Here is a 26,603-nt window from a genome sequence, read left to right on the forward strand (position 1 = left end):
TCGTAAAAAATTGGTTCTTGCAAAACACAAAGGAAACGAAGCTAGACCTACACAAACCAGATCTCGCAACACGGACAAATTACGATAACTACCAAATCATTCATCGCTGTAGATTCTGAGGACTCCAGTGACGAAAATATTTCGCTGCATGACAGTACAAATCAAAGTGATGGATCTGAAAGTGATGATGATGCAGAGTGTTTGTTATGCTGCTGCCTTTTCTCAGAGGACAAACATGGCGAGAAATGGCGGCAGTGCCTCAAGTGTTATGGGTGGGCTCATGAAGATTGCAGAGCTGATCCATGTTTCGTGTGTCCTATGTGTAACAAACAAAAGTGCAAAAAGTGACTAAATTATATCAAATATGGAATTTGGAACATAATGTAGGGGGTGTCTCATATTAGGAACACGTTTTTGTTTTCATAAAATTTAGCATTTTTTTAATTTCTTAGTTTAATTACTTTCTGTTTTAATACAAGTGCTCAATCCTGTTTTGAAGTAAAAGTGCATTACATAATATATCATCTAAGATAAATAAATCTACCAATAGTTGTTTTTAATAACAAAATATAAATATTTTTAAAAAGGGGTCTCATATTCGGTACACTTGCCCTACTGGGGAAATACTTTACATTCTATGTAAAAAAAATTCAGCGTTTACATTCGTTACAATTTTTAGACATCTAGGATTGGACAACTACGGTTTCAACGACCTAAATCTGTTTTTTTTTTTGCTATCTTGGATCCGCCATATTAAATTTTTCTGTTCCACTGGAGGCCGCCATCTTAGATGCCGTCGACTTTGTTTCTGTTCTTTGTTCCTAGATAGCGCCAGCAACACACTTTTTTTTTTTTGTTCTACTGGAGGCCGCCATCTTGAATACTGTTGACTTTGTTTCTGCTTGCTGTTTGTTCCTAGAGAGCGCCAGCCTAGCTCTTTATTTTATTTTATTTTTGTTCTTCTGGAGGCAACCATCTTGGATACCATTGACTTTATTTCTGCTGTTTGTTCATAGAGAGCGCCAGCGTCGCTCTGAATCATCACATAAGGTCAATGTTCCATTACCTACCATATTAAATTTAATTTTTTTAACAAAATACATTGGAAGCGCTGTGATTCAAACCATTGAAGCTCTGATCTCTAGGTTGGAAAACATACGCCTTCAACCACACGGCCATCGAGACATTTACCAAACTTATAAAAAAATAAGGTATATATAAAAATAACATGCATATTCGGACTTGTAATTTTTTCGATTTGAAGTAATAATAGCACCACCTGTTCGAGACAGAAACACCATCATGTATTAAGACGTAACTGTAACAATTATCGTTACGGTCACAATCTTGAATATCCGTAATTGTTTTGTTAGAAGATCGGGACAAAATTTAAAAATCATTAAAAACTTAATCAATCGAATTAAATAATAAATTTTTTAAAAAACACCGTTGCACTTTTCGTTACAATCGCCATCTTGAACATACATAAGTTTAATGCTAGAGATTCGAGAAAAAATCCAAAATTCATCAAACAAATTACTTATTAGAATACTGATTAATTAGTTCGATTCCTGTCCTTGCTTCGAAACTATTAGAGCAAAAAAAACAGATCCTTCCTCCACAGAAGCCACCTACAGACTGATCTACCGCCACCAATAGCAAGGTATATATATATCGTCAGCTTGTCTTCATCCACTGGAGACCACCATCTTGTTTTCGTCTGCTAGAGTTTGCTGATACCATGTTAGTATAATATTCTGTTCACCATAACTTTGTACTCAACTGTTAACATTGAACTTTGATCTTGACCTTGAAATTTTACCTTGACCTTGAACCTTTACCTTGAAATTTGACCTTGAACTTTGAACTTGACCTTGAAATTGGACCTTGACCTTGAAATTTGACTTTTACCTAGACGACCATCATGGATTCGTCATTTTGCGTTCAGTAGCCTACATGCTACCAGGAGCTACCACCTGCTAGAGGTCATTGCCACCATCTTGTTTTCGTCTGCTGGAGGACACCATCTTGTGCGTGTACTCGTCTTATAGAGTACATTTCCATCATACTTGTCTAGGTTTTACTTGCTAGAGTGCAGTAATCATTTATTATTACTGGAGTGCCTGCCATCTTGAAATTTGGGCGCTATCTTGGAATCGTGTAATTATTTAGCTAGAAATTCTGGAAAAAATTCCAAAATTCATCAAAAAATTCACTCATTAAAGTAATGATTGATTATATCAATTCCTGTTCTTGGTTAGATCCTTGGATGATGCAAAAAAATAATTTTATGGAAAAAAGAATTATTATAATAAATTATTATCAAAGTCCTAAAAGAGACTTAAAATCATCTATTACCATCATCCTTTAAACCAATACGACCGCCATTTTAGATATTTGTATTTATTGACTTATTAGTTCGGGAAAAATTCCAAAATTCACCAAAAAAATCACACATTATTTTACATTTTGAATCGAAACTTTCTTCGATCTATGAACGAAGCTGAAAATAAATTTAATTTAAATACCAGAAAAATGTCAGGTTCGAGAAATAAAACACCGCAAGTTCTTTTACAAACATAATATTTATTACAAAATTCCTATTCTACTTAAGGATCACTTGCGAAAGCCAGCAATCTTATAAACATTTAGCCCTGCATAGACATGAAACGACTAATTCTTAGCTCCAACAGCTACAACAGCTCCAGAGGCTCCAAATCCTCCAACAGCTCCAAATGCTACAAAGGCTACAAATGCTCCAACAGCTCCAAATGCTCCAACAGCTCCAAATTCTCCAAATGTGTCAACAGCTTCAAATGCTGCAAAGGCTCAAATGCACCAAATGCTCCAACAGCTCCAAATGCTAAAACAGCTCAAAATGCTCCAAATGCTCCAAATGCTCCAACAGCTCCAAATGCTCCAACTGATTTATATTACTTTTTTTATCGAACTTTACATGATTACATGCATGTCTTTATTAGTATACATTTTGGATGTCAGTGGTGACTTTTTACACCTTTAAGTTATAAATTTATTTAGAAATGAGCTTTCGAAAAATGATAAAATACATTTTTAAAAATCTTAATTTTTCTTCGAGTTTATACACATGCAATTAATGGAAACCATTAATTTATGTAGCCAGCTTCCCTCAGTTCTTTAAGTATGAAGGATTTTTCTTTGATGCTCGAATAGTTTCCTGCACAAAGCGAACCATGTAGAAGTCTTAGCCTGTCAACCAATATGTTAGAATCTTTCCATGAGGCATAATCAATCTCTCTGCTACGTTCATCTTCCTTGTATGTTTATAATAAATATCATTATCCCTGGTGTCTTCTGTTTCAACACCAACCACAAGGTCACTTTCGTCATCGAACCAGTGATTATCACAAGCTTGATTAGGATAATTTATTTTGTGCCGGAAATTAGGCATTTCGTCACCTTTTTTAAATTTTGCTATAATTTAATTCTTTTTGTTGAAAATCTTATTTTTTTAATTTATCTGGTTGTTAAGGGGGTGATTTACTCTTTGTTAGGCCGGTGTACGCCACGTGTTTAAACTTTGTGCCAGTGGACCGAAGACCCCTTTCCCAGGGGGCCTAACTGATATTTTGCTTTCATATGTGGACGTGGGTATACCGGTTGAAATTTCTCTCGCCTGCAGTCACGTCCCGAGTTTGTAATTTTATTTCTCTTCATGACCAAAATTGCATAGAGCAGCTTCTGGGCTGCAAGCTGCTACTTCTTAGAGGCCTGCTGAGAATAGCAAGTCTCATCACGAATGGGTCTCCAGAGTACCTGTGTTCCCACCTTAGTGGCTATTTCTGTCCCCCACATCCTCATACTCCACCTCACCTTAGTTCTGAGAAATCAAGTCGGGAGCAGTGACCTGACGTGAACTTAGCCAAGACGTTGGGCTAATTCAAGGACTTTCTCCCTGGTCTTACAGAGACGTCCACGACATATAGCGGCAGAAAAAGTAACAACGGGCCTGGTCGCCAGCGTGTAGAGCACACCCTCGTGACACCTGGTGGCAAGTCAGCTCACCGCCTCAGTTAGTTCCCCTTTACGCCGTTAGAAAGCAGCGCCGCGGCGCCATAAGGCACTATGTTTCTTCTCGCGGCCTGTAGAAGTCGATTGTTTGTTGCCTTCCGTACTTGCCGGTAGAGAGTGCGCATGTCGTGTCTTGTCCCGACCGCCTCGGACTCCTTCGCATGTTTTCGGCCATGAGCCGAACCTTCCAACTCTTTTTTTCTAGGGCCGACCACCCGATTTAATTAGTAGCTTTGACCGTCATCGCCGGGACTCAGTACTCTGACCTCGGCTGTTGACCACGTCTTCTCGGCGTCCTTTGCGCTAAGAGGCTTTTCGCGGGAACGGCGATTTTCGGTTGCATAAAAGATGTAGTCAGGTGCTTAAGGGATGTGATCCCATTTGTACAGTAGCCAGGCAGATGTAGTTTTTAGAAAAAGTAATGTGTAGTTAATTTTTTTTTTTATTCTTTAAAAATTGGTTTTCCTAACGCGCATCCACGATTTCTCGGTGCGCGTCATCCTGATGACGGCGCGAGATAACTGGGAGGCCCTGTTTCCACACCCTTTTTGGGGAGTAATCCATTGTTTTTTCCTCCCCATATTCCCGTTTGTTAGCCCATCGCGCCGACTGTGTATGACTGTCTGGAAGCAGGTCTAATTCATTTTGAATTTGACTTGTGTTTCAGACAGGGTCCAAGTTTTTGGAGCGAAAAATTGCTCTCCGCATGATCTTCGGGACCTCCAGCTGATTTCCCCCTTTAGAAGAGTTTTTCTACGGTCCGATGTCATCCTGGGAAGACCCGGGTGATAAGAGCTAAATATATTTTCCGCTTGCATAGAAGGAACTAAATTCATTAAAAAGATACCAGCGAGTAGTGCTTTAAGAACGTTATCCTCAAGAACATGTAAAATCAAGAAAACTAATATATATGTAATCGTTGGGAGAATTATATTTTGGTGCTATATTTGAAATTTTGTTAATGTAATCATTTCTTTGTTAAGGTGTAATATGTATTGTTTAAAATAATGTAGGGGCTACCCCTTAACTTTGTTAATTACTAAGATCTTTATTATCATGTCGAATTAATGCTAAAACAAAACCTCTTAATAATAAACCAGGGAAACCTAGAGACCAAATTATTTATATAGTGTATTTATTTATCATATACCTTCTTCTACATAACAATCCACGAACTCCCAAGGTACTATAGTGCAGGAAGTGTAAATTTTGTCTTGTTCACCACCTCGTGTCCCCTCTGGTAATTAACTTTAATTTTCTTAATATTTTGCCCAGCAGTTTCCAAGATGTTTTTTATTATTTTAAAATAATATAGTTTTTGAGCACGAGGGGCTTTACAATTTTATTATGTCATTACCATCCTTTTTATCTCAAGCCACTATCACTGTCTTCGCTCTTGACCGCTTTAGGTGCTTCAGCACAGTACTCAATTATGTCAGCATCACGAGCTTGATCAGGAAATTAATTTTATTACATCGTTTCCATCGTTTTGGTCTCAAGCCACCATTACAGTCTTCGCTCTTGCATGATTTAGGTGCTTCAGCATAGTACTCATTCATGTCAGCATCACAATCTTGATCAGGATAATTTATTTTATTACGACGTTTCCATCGTTTTGGTCTCAGGCCGCCATCACAGTCTTCGATCTTGACCGCTTTAGGTGCTTCAGCACAGTACTCAATCATGTCAGCTTTAGATTTGTCAGCACAGTCATCGATCATGTCAGCCTCAGATGTGTCACCACAATTTTCAATCATGTCAGTTTCAGATGTTTCATCACAGTCTTCGGTCTTGTCAGCTTCAGGTGGTTCTTCATCTTTCACATTTTCATGGAGACGACTAGATATTGATGTAAATATATTTTCATTTCTAATGAGGTTGCTACTTTCATCGTTTTTTTTTTTGTTGAAATTATTGTCTTGAACTATATCAGTATTTTTAGCATTAACTTTTTTACATTCTTCATAATCATTATTGTCGTCTAATATTCTGCCTTCGTTCCTCTTCCACGATGTTGGAGCACAGTCTTCGTTATCTTTATTCATCTTAGTTGTACAGTTCTTGCAATATCTATCCAAGTCATATCTTCAACTAAAGGATTTATGACACTGACTGCAATTATATGGTTTTTGACAAGGACCCAAATTATACTCCTTCTCTCATGTCGTTTAGCATTCTTTCTCAAGGTAAACACCTTGCTGCAGTATCTACAGTGATGTCGTTTTGATACAGCTACAGGCAACGAACCAGGGTACATGTTAGATTCTGCAACTAATGGCAGATGCTAACTATGAGTTTTAAATTAAAACCATTAATTAAATAGAATTTTTTAAATATTTCGTCAGCGAGAGTTAATTATCTAATGCAAAAGTACTGGTTGTAAGTAGTTATGCTTTTCAACAACAGATGATGCCCTTGGAGTCTAGCAAAGCCATCCTTCTTTTGCGATCGTTAGTGAACATCCGCTTCCCGCATAAAAGAAATAAATATAATTTACCTGCAGCAACACTTGGCGTGTGATCCTAATTATTCTTGTCAATATTTTGATGGTTTTTTCCGTGTGCTTGCGATCGTTATTGTGGTTTCTCCAAGTGTTTCTGGTTATTTATGAGAAACCGATCTCTCCATGAAGGAGTTTTACTCTTAATAAGACATGTCATTTTAATCAAGGTTAAATTAAATGATTGAATTTCTGCTACTAAATCACTACTTGCAATATTTTTATCAGGTGGAATTTAAAAAAATCATTATTCAGTCAAATAATAATATGCCCTGAGAAATCTGAGAAACACTAACTGGATGAACAAACTTCCTTCTCCTTGGAGTCTAGCAAAGCCATCCTTCTTTTGCGATCGTTAGTGAACATCCGCATCCCGCATAAAAGAAATAAATATTATTTACCTGCAGCAACACTTGGCATCATCTGTTGTTAAAAAGCATAACTACTTACAACCAGTACTTTTGCATGAGATAATTTAACTCTAGCTGACGAAATATTTAAAAAATTCTATTTAAGAAATGGTTTTAATTTAAAACTCTTAGTTTGCATCTGCCATTAGTCCCAGAATCTAACATGTACCCTGGTTCGTTGCCTGTAGCTGTATCGAAACGACATCACTGTAGATACTGCAGCAAGGTGTCTACCTTGAGAAAGAATGCTAAACGACATGAGAGAAGGAGTATAATTTGGGTCCTTGTCAAAAACCATATAATTGCAGTCAGTGTCATAAATCCTTTGGTTGAAGATATGACTTGGATAGACATTGCAAGAACTGTACAACTAAGATGAATAAAGATAACGAAGACTGTGCTCCAAAATCGTGGAACAGGAACGAAGGCAGAATATTAGACGACAATAATGATTATGAAGAATGAAAAAAGCTAATGCTAAAAATACTGATATAGATCAAGACAATAATTTCAAAAAAAAAAAGATGAAAGTAGCAACCTCATTAGAAATGATAAGATATTTACATCAATATCTAGTCGTCTCCATGAAAATGTGAAAGATGGAGAACCACCTGAAGCTGACAAGACCGAAGACTGTGATGAAACATCTGAAACTGACATGATTGAAAATTGTGGTGACACATCTGAGGCTGACATGATCGATGACTGTGCTAACAAATCTAAGGCTGACATGATTGAGTACTGTGCTGAAGTACCTAAAGCGGTCAAGATCGAAGACTGTGATGGCGGCCTGAGACTAAAACGATGGAAACAATGTAATAAAATTAATTTCCTGATCAAGCTTGTGATGCTGACATAATTGAGTACTGTGCTGAAGCACCTAAAGCGGTCAAGAGCGAAGACAGTGATGGTGGCTTGAGATCAAAACGATGGAATTGACGTAATAAAATTGTAACGCCCCTCGTGCCCAAAAACTATATTATTTTAAATTAATTAAAAACACCTTGGAAACTGCTGGGCAAAATATTAAGAAAATTAAAGTTAATTTCCAGAGGGAACACGAGGCGGTGAACAAGACAAAATTTTCACTCCCTGCACACTAGTAACTTGGGAGTTCGTGGATCGTTATGTAGAAGAAGGTATATGATAAATAAATACACTATATAAATAATTTGGTCTCTAGGTTTTCCTGGTTTATTATTAAGAGGTTTTGTTTTAGCATTATTTCGACATGATAACAAAAATCTTAGTAATTAACAAAGTTAAGGGGAAGCCCCTACATTATTTAAAACAATACATATTACACTTTAACAAACAAACGATTACATTAACAAAATTTCAAGTATAGCACAAAAAATTTGATTCTCCCAACGATTACATATATATAAGTTTCATTGATTTTACATGTTCTTGAGTATTACATTCTTAAAGCACTGCTCGCTGGTATCTTTTTAATGAATTTAGTTCCTTCTATGCAAGCGGAAAATATATATATCTCACATCACCCGGGTCTTCCCAGGATGACGTCGGACAGAGAGGAAAACTCTTCTAAAGGGGGAAATCAGCTGGAGGTCCCGAAGATTATGCGGGGAGCAATTTCTCTCCCCAAAAAACTTGGACCCTGTCTGAAACACAAGTCAAATTCAAAACGAATTAGACCTGCTTCCAGACAGTCATACACAGTCGGCGCGAAAGGCCAACAAACGGGAATATGGGGAGGAAAAAAAACGGATTAATCACCAAACAGGGTGTGGAAACAGGGCCTCAGAGGTGTCTCGTGCCGACATCAGGATGACGCGCACCGAGAAATCGCGTCTGCACATTAGGAAAAATTTTTTTTAAAGAATAAAAAAATATAAAAATTTTAACTACACATTACTTTTTCTAAAAACTACATCTGCTTGGCTACTGTACAAATGGGATCACATCCCTTAAGCAACTGGCTAAATCTTTTATGCAACCGAATTTCGCCGTTCCCGCGAAAAGCCTCTTAGCGCAGAGGACGCCTAGAAGACGTGGTCAGCAGCCGAGGTCAGAGCACTGAGTCCCGGTGATGACGGTAAAAGCTACTAATTAAATCGGGTGGTCAGCCCTAGGAAAAAAGAGGGGGAACGTTCGGCTCATGGCCGAAAACATGCGAAGGAGTCCGAGGCGGTCGTGACAAGACACGACATGCGCACTCTCTACCGGCAAGTACAGAAGGCAACAAACAATCGACTTCTACAGGCCGCAAGAAGAAACATAGTGCCTTATGGCGCCGCGGCGCTGCTTTCTAACGGCGTAAAGGGGAACTAACTGAGGCGGTGAGCTGACTTGCCACCAGGTGTCACGAGGGTGTGCTCTACACGCTGGCGACCAGGCCCGCGGTTACTTTTTCTGCCGCTAGATGTCGTGGACGTTTCTGTAAGACCAGGGAGAGAGAAAGTCCTTGAATTAGCCCATCGTCTTGGCTAAGTTCACGTCAGGTCACTGCTCCCGACTTGATTTCTCAGAACTAAGGTGAGGTGGAGTATGAGGATGTGGGGGACAGAAATAGCCACTAAGGTGGGAACACAGGTACTCTGGAGACCCATTCGTGACGAGACTTGCTATTCTCAGCAGGCCTCTAAGAAGTAGCAGCTTGCAGCCCAGAAGCTGCTCTATGCAATTTTGGTCATGAAGAGAAATAAAATTACAAACTCGGGACGTGACTGCTGGCGAGAGAAATTACAACCGGTGCTGCCCACGTCCACATTTGACAGCAAAATATCAAATACCCCTGGGAAAGGGGTCTTCGGTCCACTGGCACAAAGTTTAAACACGTGGCGTACACTGGCCTAACAAAGAGTAAATCACCCCCTTAACAACCAGATAAATTAAAAAAATTAGATTTCCAAAAAAAAATATATTTAAATTATAGAAAAATTAAAAAAAAGGTGACGAATTACCTTATTTCCGGCACAAAATATATTATCCTAATCAAGCTTGTGATAATCACTGGTTCGATGACGAAAGTGACCTTGTGGTTGGTGTTGAAACAGAAGACACCAGGCATAATGATATTTATTATTAACATACAAGGAAGATGAACGTAGCAGAGAGATTGATTATACCTAGAGACCTGAAATTTTCGCGATCGCGATAACGAAAAAAATAACGCGAATTTCATTGATTTTCGCGAAATAATACGATTTCGTCTAGTTTTCTGTATACACGCGAAATTTTAAGAAATGTACGGTAACAAACTTGGTTTCATCTTGAGTTCGCCGGCATCGCCATTGTCAGAACTAAAACTAACCAACCTTAGCGGTAGCCTGCCACTGTTTACGTTTCGAAAATCACATACTTTACATGTATGTATGGAAGAACGAAATATATTGCTGCTAAGATGTGACCACAACACAAATTAAACATAATGTACGCAACCACAACTCCACGTCATAAATGAGCGATACTGTTGATGTAATGGCTGGAAGGAGGCGGCAAGTTGTGAGCAAGCGGAACCAGCTTGGCCAACCCTTCAGCAAGAAATGTCCGTACGAAAATGTCATTTGGACCGTATTTCCCGATCCAGGTCCGTACATGAATTTTTTTTTTACGATTATATTAATAAAACTATTGCACAATAATGACTTCGTGATTTAATTTTGCCATGAAATAGAATTACGAAATAAACGAATTAAAATCTTGTTCTCACACAACGCAGTTATGGAATAAACTATTTGTGACGCCACAAAAGATTGCATGCTGGGAAGAATCAGCTTTTATTTCACAAACAACCGGCACTGGCAGTCACGCGCACGTCTGCCGTAAGGATCAATGCTATGTGTTTGTAACGCGATTCCAGCTGAAGTATAAGATAAACACCGTACAACCATACATTGCCACTTCTTTCGTTTAATGTATCGTATTTTATTGCTGCATGGGAACATTAAAATAAAATAACTTGAGTTTGTGTAACAATATGCCGAAAAATGCTGCAAGTGCGCGGCAACGTGCCGACGATTTCAAAAGCGACGGGCTATATGCACCCGATACGGCGACGTTAATGTGCAAATTTTGTAATTGTAAAGTCGCATTTGAGAGAAAAGACACCGTGATAAAGCACACTAAGAGCGAAAAACACATAACTAAAAGAAAAAAATATGATGATGGGTGTGCTGATAAAAAAATTCAGAGCTCTGTTGCAGAGTGCTTTGGTAGTGCTAAACGTAAAAAAGCAGACGTCGAACATTTGGCACTGAGGACAACAGAGGCCTTCGCTAAAGCTAACATAGCTCTTCAAAAATTGGATGATCCTAACATAAGGGCATGGTTAAATGAATTTGTGGCAGGTTCTGGAGACATGCCTTGTGTCAAAACACTGAGGGAAAAGTATGTTCCTAAACTTGCTGAATACCACTTTGAAAACGTGATGGAAATTGTTAAAGATAAACTAATTTTTATCTATTCGGATGAGACTACAGATAGTCAGGGAAGATGTGTTTTTGTGGTACTCTTTCTAGTGCTCCAAGAACCAGTAGGCGAACCTCAGGTAGTAGTAGCTTCAGTTAATTTTCTTGCAAAAGCGGATGCGACCACATGTGCACAAGTTATTTCAGAATGTGTAAATAAGTATGCAATTTCATACAAGAACATCAGAGGTTTGGTTACAGACTCAGCTCGCTACATGACAAAGTGTGTCAACAGCTTGCAAGTTCTGTATGGAGATCACGTACTCCATATTCAGTGCTGGGCCCACAAAGTTGCCCTAGTAGGAAATGTGTTGTCATGTGAACTTGTTGAGGTAAACAATGTCGTAGTGAAGGTAAAGTCTGCCTTTTTAAACACTCGCAAGAGGAAACACCAATATTTGCAATATTTGCGAGAAGAAACTGTGAAACCAGATAAATTGTTTCCAATGCCAGTCAATACTCGTTGGAATTCATGGTTTTGTGCAGTGTTCTACCTGGCTGAATATTTTTTGGAAATCATCAACTTTTTCAGAAATAGTGACTTTCAGGAAACTAACAATGCAGGAATTAAGTATCTGATCATGCTTTCAGACAAAGAAGTATCCGTAATTTTAGCACAGTGTATTTTTGTACAGCAGCATGCTTCTGAAATAATGGATCTGCTAACGAAACTTGAAGGGTCTAAGTACCCTACATCACATACTCTGTATGGGGATCTGGAAAATATACAAAAAGGTTTGGACTGTGCAGCAAAGGGTATATTTTCCAATACGTTCGAAAACAGTAGTGTCCTCAAAAATTTGAACACCACTGACATTGCACATGTGAAGCACAACTGCCAAAAAGCCACAACACTGTGCATGAACAAACTGCAGACACTCATGAACAGTGATCCTTGTGCACATGTTTACAGGTCATTGAACCAGCTTTTCAACCCTAAGAACATTCTGCTTAACAAAACTGAAAACATAGTTACACAACTAAAATCCATTGCTGACCTGAAGATGATAGACAGTGTTGACCTTTTTAAAGGGTACCAGTCTCTAAAGGATGCAGCAGAGTCACTGTGCAGAGCTGGTGAAGTTGTTGATGTAGTGAAAATTCTCACTGCACTGACAACTGACTGTCAACAGTTTGCTTCAGCTGTACTTAAATCAATATGGATGCCTACAAATAATGTTGAGAGTGAGAGGTTGTTGAGTCACTACAATATTGTTGTTTCAGATAGACGGCAGAACTTAAAAGAAGAGAATATTGAAGTGTTTACAATGCTCTCCTTTGATGATTGATATATATATATTTTTTTTAAAGAATTTTATGCAACAGTTATGTTAAGCTAATGTGTGTGTAAAATTTTTACAAGGAAATTATTAACACATAGTGTTCAATAGTGAAATGAAATGTTTTTGTGGTTCTACATATGATGAACAGTTCTTTAATTTATTATGTTATGTACTGAACAATGCATTAAGCAACCAAGTGACTAAAAAAATTTCTGTATGGAAGTTTCACAGTCAGTGGTGAGCAATTTTTATGTACAACTGGAAATTTAATGTTTTCATTGTTATTTATTTTTGGTTTAAGCAAATGTAAAGAGTGTGTTTAAATTAGGATAATTATAAGCTATGCCAAAGAAAATTAATTACGTAACAAATATTAAGCCTATACAGTTAAAACTATTTAATTTGATTATACAGATAAAAAAATAACACCGCTTTTTTACACCGCTTTTTGGCAAAAATAATACCGCTTTTGGCCAAAAATAACACCGCCAATTTCAGGTCTCTAATTATACCTCATGAGAAGATCCTAACATATTGGTTGACTGGCTAAGAATTCTACATGGTTCGCTTTGTGCAGGAAACTATTCGAGCATCAAAGAAATATCCTCCATACTTAAATATCTGAGGGAAGCTGGCTACATAAAATAATGGTCTCCATTAATTGCATGTGTATAAACTTGAAGAAAAATTAAGATTTTTAAAAAATGTATTTTATCATTTCTCGAAAGCTCATATCTAAATAAATTTATAACTTAAAGGTGTAAAAAAGTCACCACTGACATCCAAAATGTATACTAATAAAGTCATGCATGTAATCTTGTCAAGTTCGATAAAAAATGTAATTGAAATCAGTTGGAGCATTTTGAGCATTTGGAGCTGTTGGAGCATTTGGAGCATTTGGAGCATTTGGAGCCTTTGTAGCATTTGAAGCTGTTGGAGCATTTGGAGCATTTGGAGCTGTTGGAGCATTTGGAGCTGTTGGAGTATTTGGATAATTTGGAGCATTTGAATAATTTGGATCTGTTGGAGCATTTGGAGCAATTGGAGCATTTGGAGATGTTGGAGATGTTGGAGCATTTGGTGCATTTGGAGCTGTTGGAGCATTTGGAGCATTTGAAGCTCTTGGAGCATTTGGAGCATTTGGAGCTGTTGCAGCATTTGTAGCTTTTGGAGCATTTGGAGAATTTGGAGCATTTGGAGCTGTTGGAGCATTTGGAGCATTTGGAGCATTTGGAGCTGTTGGAGCATTTGGTGCCTCTGGAGCTGTTGGAGCTGTTAGAGCATTTGGATCATTTGGAACAGTTGGAGCTAAGTATTAGTCGTTTCACGTCTATGCAGGGCTAAATGTTTATAAGATTGCTGGCTTTCGCAAGTGATCCTTAAGTAGGATAGAAATTATGTAATAAATATTATGTTTGTAAAAGAACTTGCAGTGTTTTATTTCTCGAACCTGACATTTTTCTGGTATTTAAATTAAATTTATTTTCAGCTTCGTTCATAGATCGAAGAAAGTTTCGATTCAATATGTAAAATAATGTGTGATTTTTTTGGTGAATTTTGGAATTTTTCCCGAACTAATAAGTCAATAAATACAAATATCTAAAATGGCGGTCGTATTGGTTTAAAGGATGATGGTAATAGATGATTTTATGTCTCTTTTAGGACTTTGATAATAATTTATTATATTAATTCTTTTTTCCATAAAATTATTTTTTTGCATCATCCAAGGATCGAACCAAGAACAGGAATTGATATAATCAATCATTACTTTAATGAGTGAATTTTTTGATGAATTTTGTAATTTTTTCCAGAATTTCTAGCCAAATAATTACACGATTCCAAGATGGCACCCAAATTTCAAGATTGCAGGCACTCCAGTCATAACAAATGATTACTGCACTCTAGCGGGTAAAACTTAGACAAGTATGATGGTAATGTACTCTATAAGACGTGTACACGCACAAGATGGTGTCCTCTAGCAGACGAAAACAAGATGGTGGCAATGACCTCTAGCAGGTGGTAGCTCCTGGTAGCATGTAAGCTACTGAACGCAAAATGACGGATCCATGATGGTCGTCAAGGTAAAAGTCAAATTTCAAGGTCAATGTCAAATTTCAAGGTCAATGTCAAATTTCAAGGTCAGGTTCAAAGTTCAAGGTCAAATTTCAAGGTCAAAGTTCAATGCCAACAGTTGAGGACAAAGTTATGTTGAACAGAATATTATACTAACATGGTATCAGCAAACTCTAGCAGACGAAAACAAGATGTGGTCTCCAGCGGATGAAGACAAGATGGCGGACATGTCGTCATACCAGCTGACGATATATATATATACCTTGCTATTGGTGGCGGTAGATCAAGTGTAGGTGGCTTCTGTGGAGGAAGGATCTGTTTTTTTTTTGCTCTAATAGTTTCGAAGCAAGGACAGGAATCGAACTAATTAATCAGTATTCTAATAAGTAATTTTTTTGATGAATTTTGGAATTTTTCTCGAATCTCTAGCATTAAACTTATGTATTTTCAAGATGGCGACCGTAACGTAAAGTGCAACAGTGTTTTTTAAGAAATTTATTATTAAATTCAATTGATTAATTTTTTAATGATTTTTAAATTTTTTCCCGACTTTCTAACAAAACAAATACGGATATTCAAGATTGTGACCGTAACGATAATTGTTACAGTTACGTCTTAATACATGATGGTGTTTCTGTCTCGAACAGGTGGTGCTATTATTACTGCAAATCAAAAAAATTACAAGTTCGAATATGCATGTTATTTTTATATATACCTTATTTTATTCTCAGTTTGGTAAATGTCTCGATGGCCGTGCGTTTAAAGGCGTATGTTTTCCAACCTAGAAATCAGAGCTGCAATGGTTCGAATCACAGCGCTTCCAATGTATTTTGTTAAAAAATTTAAATTTAATATGTCGATAAGGACCATAATAGCTATGGTAGGTAATTGAACATTGACCTTTTGTGATGATTCAGAGCGACGCTGGCGCTCTCTATGAACAAACAGCAGAATTAAAGTCAATGGTATCCAAGATAGTGGCCGCCAGAAGAACAAAAAAAATAAAATAAAGAGCTAGGCTGGCGCTCTCTAGAAACAAACAGCGGAAACAAAGTCAACGGTATCCAAGATGGCGGCATCCAGAAGAACAAAAAAAAATCAAGAGCATTGCTGGCGCTATCTAGGAACAAAGAACAGAAACAAAGTCGACGGCATCCAAGATGGCGGCCTCCAGTGGAACAGAAAAATTCAATATGGCGGTCATGACGAAAATTTCATCATAATGAGTGGGGCGCTCTATTTAAATATGGCGGATCCAAGATGGCAAAAAAAAAACAGACTTAGGTCGTTGAAACCCTAGTCGTCCATTCCTAGATGTCTAAAAATTGTAACGAACGTAAATACTGAATTTTTTTTACATAGAATGTAAAGTATTCCCCAGTATATAACATTATCTTTTCAAATGTTTTCTTTTACTGTAAGTTCTCACATGCTCTGTGGTTTTTAAATAAAATAGTTTGACTCAAAGTTTTTTGTCCTAAAGTCATTTGTCCTAACTTGGTTTTTCATAATGTCATTTGTCCTAAAATCATTTGTCTTAAAAGTCGTTTGTCCTAAAGTCGTTTGTCCTAAAGTCGTTTGTCCTAAAGTCGTTTGTCCTAAAGTCGTTTGTCCTAATTTCGTTTGTCCTAAAGTCGTTTGTCCTAATGTCGTTTGTCCTAAAGTCGTTTATCCTAATGTCGTTTGTCCTAAAGTCATTTGTCCTAATGTCGTTTGTCCTAAAGTCATTTTTCCTAAAACTCAGAGTAAGGATTTATCGATATTGGAACCGTCGTTTGTCCTAAAAGTCGTTTGTCCTAAAGCGGTTTTCCTAAAGTCGTTGTCCTAATGTCGTTTGGCCTAATGTCGTTTGTCCTAAATCGTTTGTCCTAAAACTCAGAGTAAAAATATTTTGAAACTGTTCCGTCGTTTGTCCTAAAATTCGTTTGTCCTAAAGTCGTTTGTCCTAAAGTCGTTTGTCCTAAAGTCGTTTGTCCTAACGTAGTTTGTCCTAAAGTCGTTTGTCCTAATTTTTAGGACAAACAAAATTAGGATAAACGCTTTAGGACAAACGATTTTAGGACAAACGACGTGTACCCGATAAGATTAGCTAGTTGGCCTAAAAACATCGTGAAAAACGTAACGTTTATAGTCGGCAATGAACATTTTAAATCGCAAAATATACATATTTTATAACATGAAAAGTTGCTTTTATTTCTAAACATGTAATAATTTAAGCCTAGGTGTGTAAAAGTCCGAGTAATTATAGCAGGAGAAAATCTAAAATGCACGAGGGAAAAACGTAAACTCACGAATGTATGAACGTGGCTGATTGTTAATTTCTGATACTGTATTTATGTCACAACTTAGCCGAAATACTGGTACGAGACAAACTTCACAAGATAAAATGAGCCGAGTCTTGGTAACTGTTTTATACGTATTTTATAATTTCGGAAGTATTGTACAGTTGACGCATATTTTTTAAACCAACAATTTATTTCTGGGAATCGTAAATAATTAATTATTGGTATCAAGACATCAAGATGAACGTAAACTTGAACATGTCATGGCAGCGATAAAACTAGTGCATATACCAATAAAAACTAGTATTAGAACTGGACAAAACTGGTGCACGGGAGTTGGAGCTTGTATTTTTTTCCGCTAAGCTCGCATCTATTGGCTGGCTGCTGATGGAAGGTCACGAGTCTGGGCGGAGCGTTGAGTGAGTTATACTGCGCATGCGCAGCTCAGTGAACAAAGAGAGCCAGCCGGCGCGCCGTATCAGCAGCTGATCGAGTACGATGACCTTTCTCCGCACACGGCGCACGGCGCGGTAATGAATTACCGGTGCGGTCTATATGGGGGGAATCTTAAATACCAAATTCAAGACCTCAAATTATGGGTGCAACCTATCTGCGATGGCGACCTATATACGAGTAAATACAGTACTTAAAATTACAATAAATATGTTTAGCCGTGTTCATGGCCATAGTTGATGTAGAGTGAACAAATAATGTTATTGAAACTAGTTTTTTCATTTTTTTTTTTTTTTTTTTTCCAATTTTCGCCTAATTTTGGTTTTCGATCATGCCAGAAACCGTTGCTTACCGTTTTACCAACTTTTTTTCTTCATCCGATTTCTCGTTGAATCTTTTTTTGCAGCCTGATGTCCCTCAGATTTAATGTGCTTTTCAAGTACATCTTTTTTTTTCTTCACTCCAGACGACAATTACTTAAATTGCACATAAAATATTTGTATCACTTTCATAGAACTGTTCACTTTTGTATTCATTTATGCGATTGCGAATGGAAATTAGGTTTGGTCCCATTTTTACCACGAGAAATAACAGTATGCAACACATTCATGAGTATGCACGTATTCGTAAACACACCACCTTCCACAGACTACACAAGAACGCGGCTTTCACGTGAAACACAGCCAGAAAATGGGACTTACAATTGTTAGCGCAGCAAAGCAGAGATGTCGCAATATGGTGGCCCAAAAATTTGTACTCTGCAAGATGACAGACAATCTTCCAGCTAGTTGTTATTTGCTTTGTTTACAATCGCGAGGCACGGATGGCCTTTCTTCATTCAATATTTACGAACAATAGTGTTGTGAATGACTTGACAATATGATACTTGTGCAATACGCCATAAAATGATGGTTTCTTTTGATAATGAACTGAAACGAAATACAATCGGTAAATAAATTGTGTAGAGTGAAGACAAATCTACGTTTTTTACCTTACAAATCTACATTTTTTTACCTTGATTTCGCATTTATCTCGGAATAGTCTAGATTTCGCATTTTATAGCGGAAAAAATATAATTTAGAATATTTTCGCATCTATTTCGCGAAAACGAAAATTCACCATCCCTAGGTATGTAAGGAGAAAGATGTGCAAATAGGCAAGGTAGCAGAAGCAACCATCGCACATACTTTCATATTCAACCTGATTATTCTTTACTATGGATTATATAAGGGCCTTCTTATAATTATTATTTGGGTTTTATTTCTTTTTACACTAATTAAATACAAGAGAAAGATATTTCAGTTTAATTTCCCTACTGTTTAACATTATTTTAGTTTCTCTTAGCACACACTTCCTTGTAGTTGCTACAACCAGTACAAGGAAGCTTCGGAATAGAAGGTTTGTGAGTCTAACTTTCTTTATTTTATGGTCTAGCCGTCGCCATTCAAGTATGTTGTTGTCTTTTTACGGTGTTCTGCCAATCCCTTGGTATCCACATGGAAGACAAGAAGATTAGAGGCTACCACATTAATTAGTTGGCCTATTCCTCAATAATTACTCTCGATATATTTTCTGAACATTTCTCTTCAGAATTATGGAGTTCACGACCGTGTATGAGATACCAGGTCAATGTTTCGGTGCTTCGGTTGATGACGCATTTCTTATTTCAGATACCAGACTTCATTACCTTGGTGAGAAGTGTTCAATTATACAGACTTTACAGGCTCCCATAGATCGCTGATATATTCTACCAGTCCAGCATCTACAACGGTAATTGCAGTCTTAGTACTCTCAAAAAGGGATAACAGTACAGTGCAAATTTTACCTTGTGTTTGATTTAAAAATGAAACAACTAATGGATAAATATTCACTGCATTACAATCAGTACTCCCATATGTAGCTAAAGCAAATGGTCCACTTACTAAAGATTCAACAGTTTCAATTTAGTTTTACCAGCCATATACTCCACTAAGGCAGCTGTTTTTGTTCTCGCACAGCTGTATTTCTGTGAAATTTTTGAGTCCGGAAACATAGCTCTATACAAATTACCCGAATGATCGGCTAATGCTATCGGTAAATTGTGTTCTACCAAAAAACTTGTAAACAATAACTCTGCGTTTGCTACTTTCGTTTCTTCAGATGGAGCGAAAAAAAATGATATAGATTTATTGCTCGTCACGGCTTGAAAATGTTCTGCATTTTTCTTTGATTCAATATGCCGTCTACAGTCATCCCTTTCACCATGTGCAATCGAAAAGTTACACGTGCATACATTACAAAACGCGCGGCATTCCAAAACATTTGAAGATGAAAGCATGGCCATTCTTTTGAATAGTTTGGTCGAAAGTTCTGAAGAATAACGTTCTTTTTTTTTTGCCCCAGATACACATTGTTCTGTCACACGCTTCATTTCTACAACCGGCACTGAAGAACACAACACCATCGAACAACATAAAATGGTTTCACGTCTGTAGACACAACAAAAACACTTTGATGAAAAAAGTAGCTTCCAAGAAAGTAATTAACACAACACAGGTTAGCCAAAGTACCGCACAAAAATTATCGTGATGTAAGTAGCTAACAAACGAAAAGTCAGAGAATATGTACTAGTTGTATCGTACAACGGACATAATACCGTACCATTTCTATTACAAAACTCAAGAATTAATCTATTTATTTCGGCAGTACATGCGCACATTTATTAGTTCTGTTATCTGCGCAACCACGTGATGTATTCAAACTGCGTTCACGAAACACGCACACCAGAAACGGAATTTTTTTCCGTTACCCAGCAGCACAAAGCCTTGTTTCCGAAATAAACCAGCGATGTTCCGTAATTCCGTAATTCGGTGTTAAATCCGTAATAATTACGGAAAATCCATAATGGTTGGCAGCTCTGCGGAAATATACACGACACAAAAAATTCCCTGACATTTCCCTGACAATTCCCGATCAACGTGATTTCCCTGATAAATCCCGGTTTTCCCGGTTTTCCCGGTTTTCCCGGTGAGTGGCCATCCTGTATACGGAAAAGATAACTAAACAAAGCGCTCGGAATCTAATAGCGGGACCAAAAACATCATGCGACGTTTACACGAGAAGTATTTTTATCCAAGTTTTGACGCCCTAAAATATAGGTGCTACACTTATGCGAGTGAGACGATTATGCGGTAAAAGAGGGTAGGTATGTTCTCCGGGCCCAGAGCAGTCCTTATCATGCTTGTTACTTTATATCCAAACCTCTGGCAGCACGAGATGAACTTCCTTGATGTCGGACAGCAAGATGTGCCGCAACACATTGCGGGGCGTGCCCACGTAGCGCAGCTCTCTTTTGGCACAGCACTCGGCAGCAAGGGGGTCGTCTGCATCCACACGCTCCACAACCCGCGACGCACACTCCATCAGCCAATCCAGCACGGCGCGCTCCTTCCACAGCAGATGGTTGCGATGCACAAACAGCTGCATCAACTGCATCAACGACTGGCTGCAGAACACAACACCTGCCAGCTGCTCAACCAGCCCTCCACTACACATGATTGTCACAAAATAGAGAACATGTCTATATCACCTATACACAAACTGATCAGTGATTACCTTAGATAATGCTTTAGTGAAAAATTATAATTAGGACAGATTTAACATTAACCATAATTGAAAAACATTCTGAAGCTAGGTAAATATTACCAACTGCTGGGACTCTGAAATTAAGTGTAAATGAAATCCGAAGAACATTTGTTACTTCAAATAAAAATAAGAACAACAATAAATATGTAAAGTTATCTTGTGATGCAGGTGGTTAGTTGCATTTCACACTGTCTTATTGTAATTCTTGTGAGTTACCCTCTTTTATCGCATAATCGTTGCACGCGCGTAATCGTCGCACCTATATTTTTGGCAGTCAAAATTGGGATAAAAAAACTTCTCGCTTAAACGTCGAATGATGTTTTTGGTCCCGCTATTAAATGCTAAGTGCTTTGTGTAGGTATCTTTTCCGTATAAAACTATGTATTTTAAAGTAGAAAACTAATATTTATTCGGAAATTACCACTTACTTATTTAATTAACGGAAATACGAAGTTGTCTGACGTGTAAATTTTATTTTAAAGACGGTTTTCAATGTTATTTCTTTTATCTGATCGTCTGCGTCGCCGCGGTGTACCGCTTATGAACATGTAGCCAGCGCTAGTAGGCATCATGCATGTTTGGTTATGTTGCTTCCCGTATAGAGCGCGATCACGTAGTCGAATATAGATATATCTAGCTGATTGCATGCAGCGCGTGCTCTCTGTCGAGTGCCGAGTTAACTACATTTGATGGCCTGCATTCTTTCATGGTAAATGTGTACTACAGCAATAGTTACGCGTTAGTTTACGTCACAGATTCAAGTGGCTTGCGTTCATGTTACAGTTTTGGTTTTCTATTTAAAGTTGAAGAAAGGTTTTTGTTTAATGAATTATTAATATAAATTGTTTGGCGTGCTATTGTATACTCCACCTTTTTTTTTTTTAAGTAAACGTACTTGCCATGAACGGATTTTTTTTATGAATAACTTTACCTAACAATATTTTTTTCCGCATAATTGTCATGTGGAGCCAGCTAGTGTCTAAAATGAAATTATCTAATTTATTTTATAATTTCCTCAATTCTAGCCGAACCCACCCAGTATCAAGAATTGTGTTATGATACTTGAGTGTAAAAGTCAAGGTAAGGTGATTCAAAGGTACGTTAAATAATAATATTGTATTTTTAGACCTTGGAATAAAGTGTAATCAAAATCCAAATGTACTGTTTATATTCATGTGTAGTGCGTGTTATGACGGTGACACTACACTTTGACATATATAAAACAACACGTAACATGAAGATTACCTTAAACTACCTAATTCTAAGCTACAGATGGAATTTGATATGACTATCAACTTCAAGCATCCAACAATTCTATTAACACTTGAGTGAGTTGTTTTCACTATCAAATGTTAAATATTTAAGTGTAATTTAAAGAATTTCGTACAATTAAAGTCACACATTAAAATGAAAGGTAAAATTAGTAAGTTATCAATTCTTAACTAAAATCAGTCCTGTAGAGCGTGGACCACTGGGTACTTTCAAGCAGTACTTGTCAGCAAAAGATAATAACACATTATTATTAGTGATGGGTCGAGTCACCCTATTTCAGCATCGAGTCGAGTTCGAGTTAAACAAAGAAATTTATCTTCGAGTCGAGCTCGAGTCGAACTCATAGAAATTTGTCTTTGAGTCGAACTCGAGCCGAACTCATGGAAATTTGTCGAGATGAGTCAAACTTAGCGAAGTACAAGTTGCAGAATGATGAGCGAAATAAATATAAGTTAAATATTTCTCAATATAATATAATTATTATTGAAGGTTGCCCTACACATTTTTATTTTTTGTCTTTTTTTTTATCTTCATACTGACACTAAGTGAAAATGCACATCCAAGTGACGAATCAGACTTGAAGTTGATGATGACGGAGTCTTGTAAATTTTTTGCAGCATTTGCATCAATTTTTTAAAAAAATTCCCAAATCTCTGCTCTTTATTTCTGTTCGTCACTTTGTGACCGTTTATGATTAATACGACGCCGGCGACGCAAACATTACTTTCAAGTGTAAACATAAACTTCAACAGCCTCAATTTTCCGTTCGGCCATGGAAAACTGGTTGGTTCAATTATTGTTGATATCGATTTGTCAAAGTGGCAACATTCCCTGGCTGTATGATGACTTACGTAGGCCATTGGCCCAGAGTTAAAATGGCGGCTATCTAGTGTTTAGTAGTAAATATTATTTACTTCCAAAGCTGCCCAAATATTAACGTGGTCTTGTTCATCACTGAATCTAGAGAACATTTTTTAAATTCCGTTATAGTTAAATAAAGGTATTTTGTTGCAGTTATAAATATTAAGTGCATATTGAAGGATGGGATACACTGTTTGCGGTTACACACGATCAAAAATAAATAATCGCCCGACTTCGTTTTCAAGGTTTTCAGTGTTGTATCAGAGGTTTTCCACTAGGTAGGCCGAAATAACACGTTATATTTTATTTTATTGTGCATGATTTTGGATAAGTACCTTCACGACTGGAAATTGTGCAACATTATGGTCGAGCCAAAAACTAAACTTTGACGAGACTCGAGGACACGATCTTAATCAACTCGGTTTTCGAGTCGAGTTTAGTTTCGCCGGCTCGACTCGACTCGCTCGATTTTTCGAGTCTCGACCCATCACTAATTATTATACTACCAAATTCCATCTGTACTGGGTCATACTATCATGATCGGGATCGCGATTCCGGTATTTGATTCTAAATCTAAAGATGAACAAGTTAAGAATGTTATCTTTACAGAGGATATCCATTATAATACTAAAGAGTTTAGATCGGTCAAAACAATATTCGTTGCTCTTAAACTGAAATTAGTTCAGGGACTTCTATACGGTGAGTCTTCGGTTGATGGGGTAAGGGACCAAACCTTGATGTAGGATAACCACAAGACGTGTAGGCTCTCAGAGACTCCTTGGTTCAACACGTCAAGGACTGTGGTAGTTGTGCAGCTCCTCAGTCCTCTAGTGTGCGGCCGTAACACCTCCGTCCTTCCGGATATGGGCTGCGACAGGACTGGACTGCGCGACGTTCATCCTTCCTGGGCTCGAACTGTGACTTCTCATTTTGACAGGATTCTTTTTTCTTCGTATTACAAACGGTATTCAATCTTCGTAGTAGTCATAGAATATCAAATGAATTTGGCAATCTCTTGAAGACGGATTTCCTACAATTTCTCTTCTTAGAAATAATTATTTAAAATCTTGGTATTTGAGTACAATCACCCGTAGATTGAATATCGTTATTCTCTTACAAACTCAACTACTACAGTAAACTCCCGGTATATCGCGCCTCGATTGATCGCGGAATCGGGTATATCGCGGGTCAAACCATGTCCCCCAGTCAGAAATGAATAATAATAATGGAATAAATGGTTGACAGCCGATTAGGATAATTTTGCGTTGTAACTAACAAACTAAGCATCGGGCAGAAAAAAGCCTAGGCGTAGAAAATGTCCGCAGTAAAATTCTAAACAAGATATCTCCGTACATTATTCCTCTATCTTGTAGGGTTTTCAAATTATGGTCCAATCCAGCCCAGTGATATTTTCTGAAACACTAGTTCTTAACGTCGCTTTATCTCACAAATGAAGCATTGGACAGGGGACCTGATAAAGCCCACCTTCCAGCGACATCCAGCGTGACTCGGCTGGGGATTGATGTTGGATAGGCTTGGTTGTCGGCAAGCGCGGGGTAGGGAGAGGCAAGCCGAGAATATGGAGAGAGGTAGAGATTAGAGCGGGCAGAAACACGAGGGTGAGTGGGGGGAGGGAATGTGTTCACGCAGAACACAGGTAGAGCATGAGTCACTTGACTGAGCAGCGTCGCTGCGTACAAGGCAAAATCAGGTAGTCCGGTGTTTAAAATTCCACTCCAGAATCTTAATTGGTACTTTACTGGACATCTGTATATAAATGTTTTGTTACAACTTAAACCTACAGACGTAATATTATTGGGTAATTCATTGTATTATACAAGTTCATCTTTTTACTTTGGTATAATGTTTTAACATTAAATAGTAAAGTAAATCGGCTAGCGTATTTTTAATCTTTGCCCTGGAATTCCCAGTGGTCCAATATTTACGTGAACCATACTGTACCACTTTTGCCGTGAGGTAGTAAACAAGTCCTGGAAATGTTTATGTGTAGCGGTCTCCCGACCTTTAAACAGAGGCTGGGGAATATAACACTTGCCGATCCGAGCCACACACACTCAGCAACTCGACACAGCGTTTGGTGAAATAAGTAAAGACAAAGTTTAACACGGTTTTTAATACGGCGTCACTGATTGCGCTAAAATTAAATTGGCGCAATTTTTGTTTCCCACATGTGACCATTTATAATTTACTGCAAGCATGGATAATAAAGTTTAACCACTTGACACGATAGACGATTCTTTATTTTTTATTGTACAAATGCTAGAATCGTTTTTTTCCTGGATCTGCGGCCTGCTTCTACAAAAGACAAGCTATCTGTAAGTAAATCTAGAATTTTTATTTTGTCAATCAAACTCGGTACTTTGCGATTCATATTCGGTTTGAAGTATCACTACGGCCTTTCTTTTTAGAAGACTTTGACCACAGAATCGTGTGTAACCGCACACACTGCACTTACTTTGTTACAGACACTGACGAAGCAGATACTGTGGCTAACACCACGAGACTGGCAGCAGCAGCTTGTGTGCCGCACGTGTGTATGGCGGCGTGTGGCGCGCTCGTAGGCCGTGCGACAAACTGCGCGGCACGCGGAAAAATAAAAACAATTCAACATTTAATATTTATCTTTAAAATTTATTATTTTTTTATTTTTTCACCCATGTTTAGTGAAAACTGCGGATGCAAAGTCCGCACAAAGGCGGGCCGTCTATACTGTGCGTGCTTGCCGACCTATTAGAACACAGGCGGTGTTTTATGCCTTTTGACCTTGGTCACATCGAAACATCGCGGTTATGCAACAATGCGGGTAAAAGTTATGTCCCCCGACAACCACGTTAAATAGGGAGTGTACTGTATTTGTAGTAATGATTGTTTCCAATATTCAAATAAAAATTAACTATTATATATATATTATTTATACTATTATATTAAGTATTAAATTATATATCAATTTAAAAATGTGTTGCGTTTTAACTGCTGTCTCGATCAAGTCTCCATTCGTTCTAGAAGAATATTTTTTCCTCACTAATAAACAATTTTCTTTCGCTTGTTTTAAAACAAAAGATAATAAAATTACTGATCATTTCTGACGTGTGTATCTTTAAATTAATCGTTAATTCAAAATACTACTGCTATACGAACTTTGACAATATTTAAAAATAAAATAAACATAGAGTAATACATAGACAAACAATAACGAAATAAATTTACAGTCTGGGTTGATCACAGAGTCCAAATAAACATAAGAAATGAAATATAAAAAAACTAAATAAATATTACATGAAATTAATTATTTACTTTCTATAAAGAGTAAATATTGCCTTTATAGTCGCACCCATACTTTT

General features: G+C 37.5%; 1 protein-coding gene across 4 annotated transcripts in view; it reads right to left on the reverse strand.

Moving 5' to 3' along the window:
* The window catches only part of LOC134527243 (ribosome quality control complex subunit TCF25), a 361,743-nt gene that overhangs the window by 136,838 nt on the left and 198,302 nt on the right, over positions 1–26,603 (reverse strand). For all 4 annotated transcript variants that reach the window (XR_010074132.1, XM_063359741.1, XM_063359742.1 and 1 more), the window contains one exon: positions 20,725–20,968. Coding sequence is in view for 3 of the 4 variants with exons in the window: in XM_063359741.1 (XP_063215811.1) it covers positions 20,725–20,968 (244 nt within the window). In the remaining variant the exon portion in view is untranslated. The remainder of the gene's footprint in view (positions 1–20,724; positions 20,969–26,603) is intronic.

This window comes from Bacillus rossius, chromosome 1 (assembly GCF_032445375.1).
Source record: "Bacillus rossius redtenbacheri isolate Brsri chromosome 1, Brsri_v3, whole genome shotgun sequence".
NCBI lineage: Eukaryota > Metazoa > Arthropoda > Insecta > Phasmatodea > Bacillidae > Bacillus > Bacillus rossius.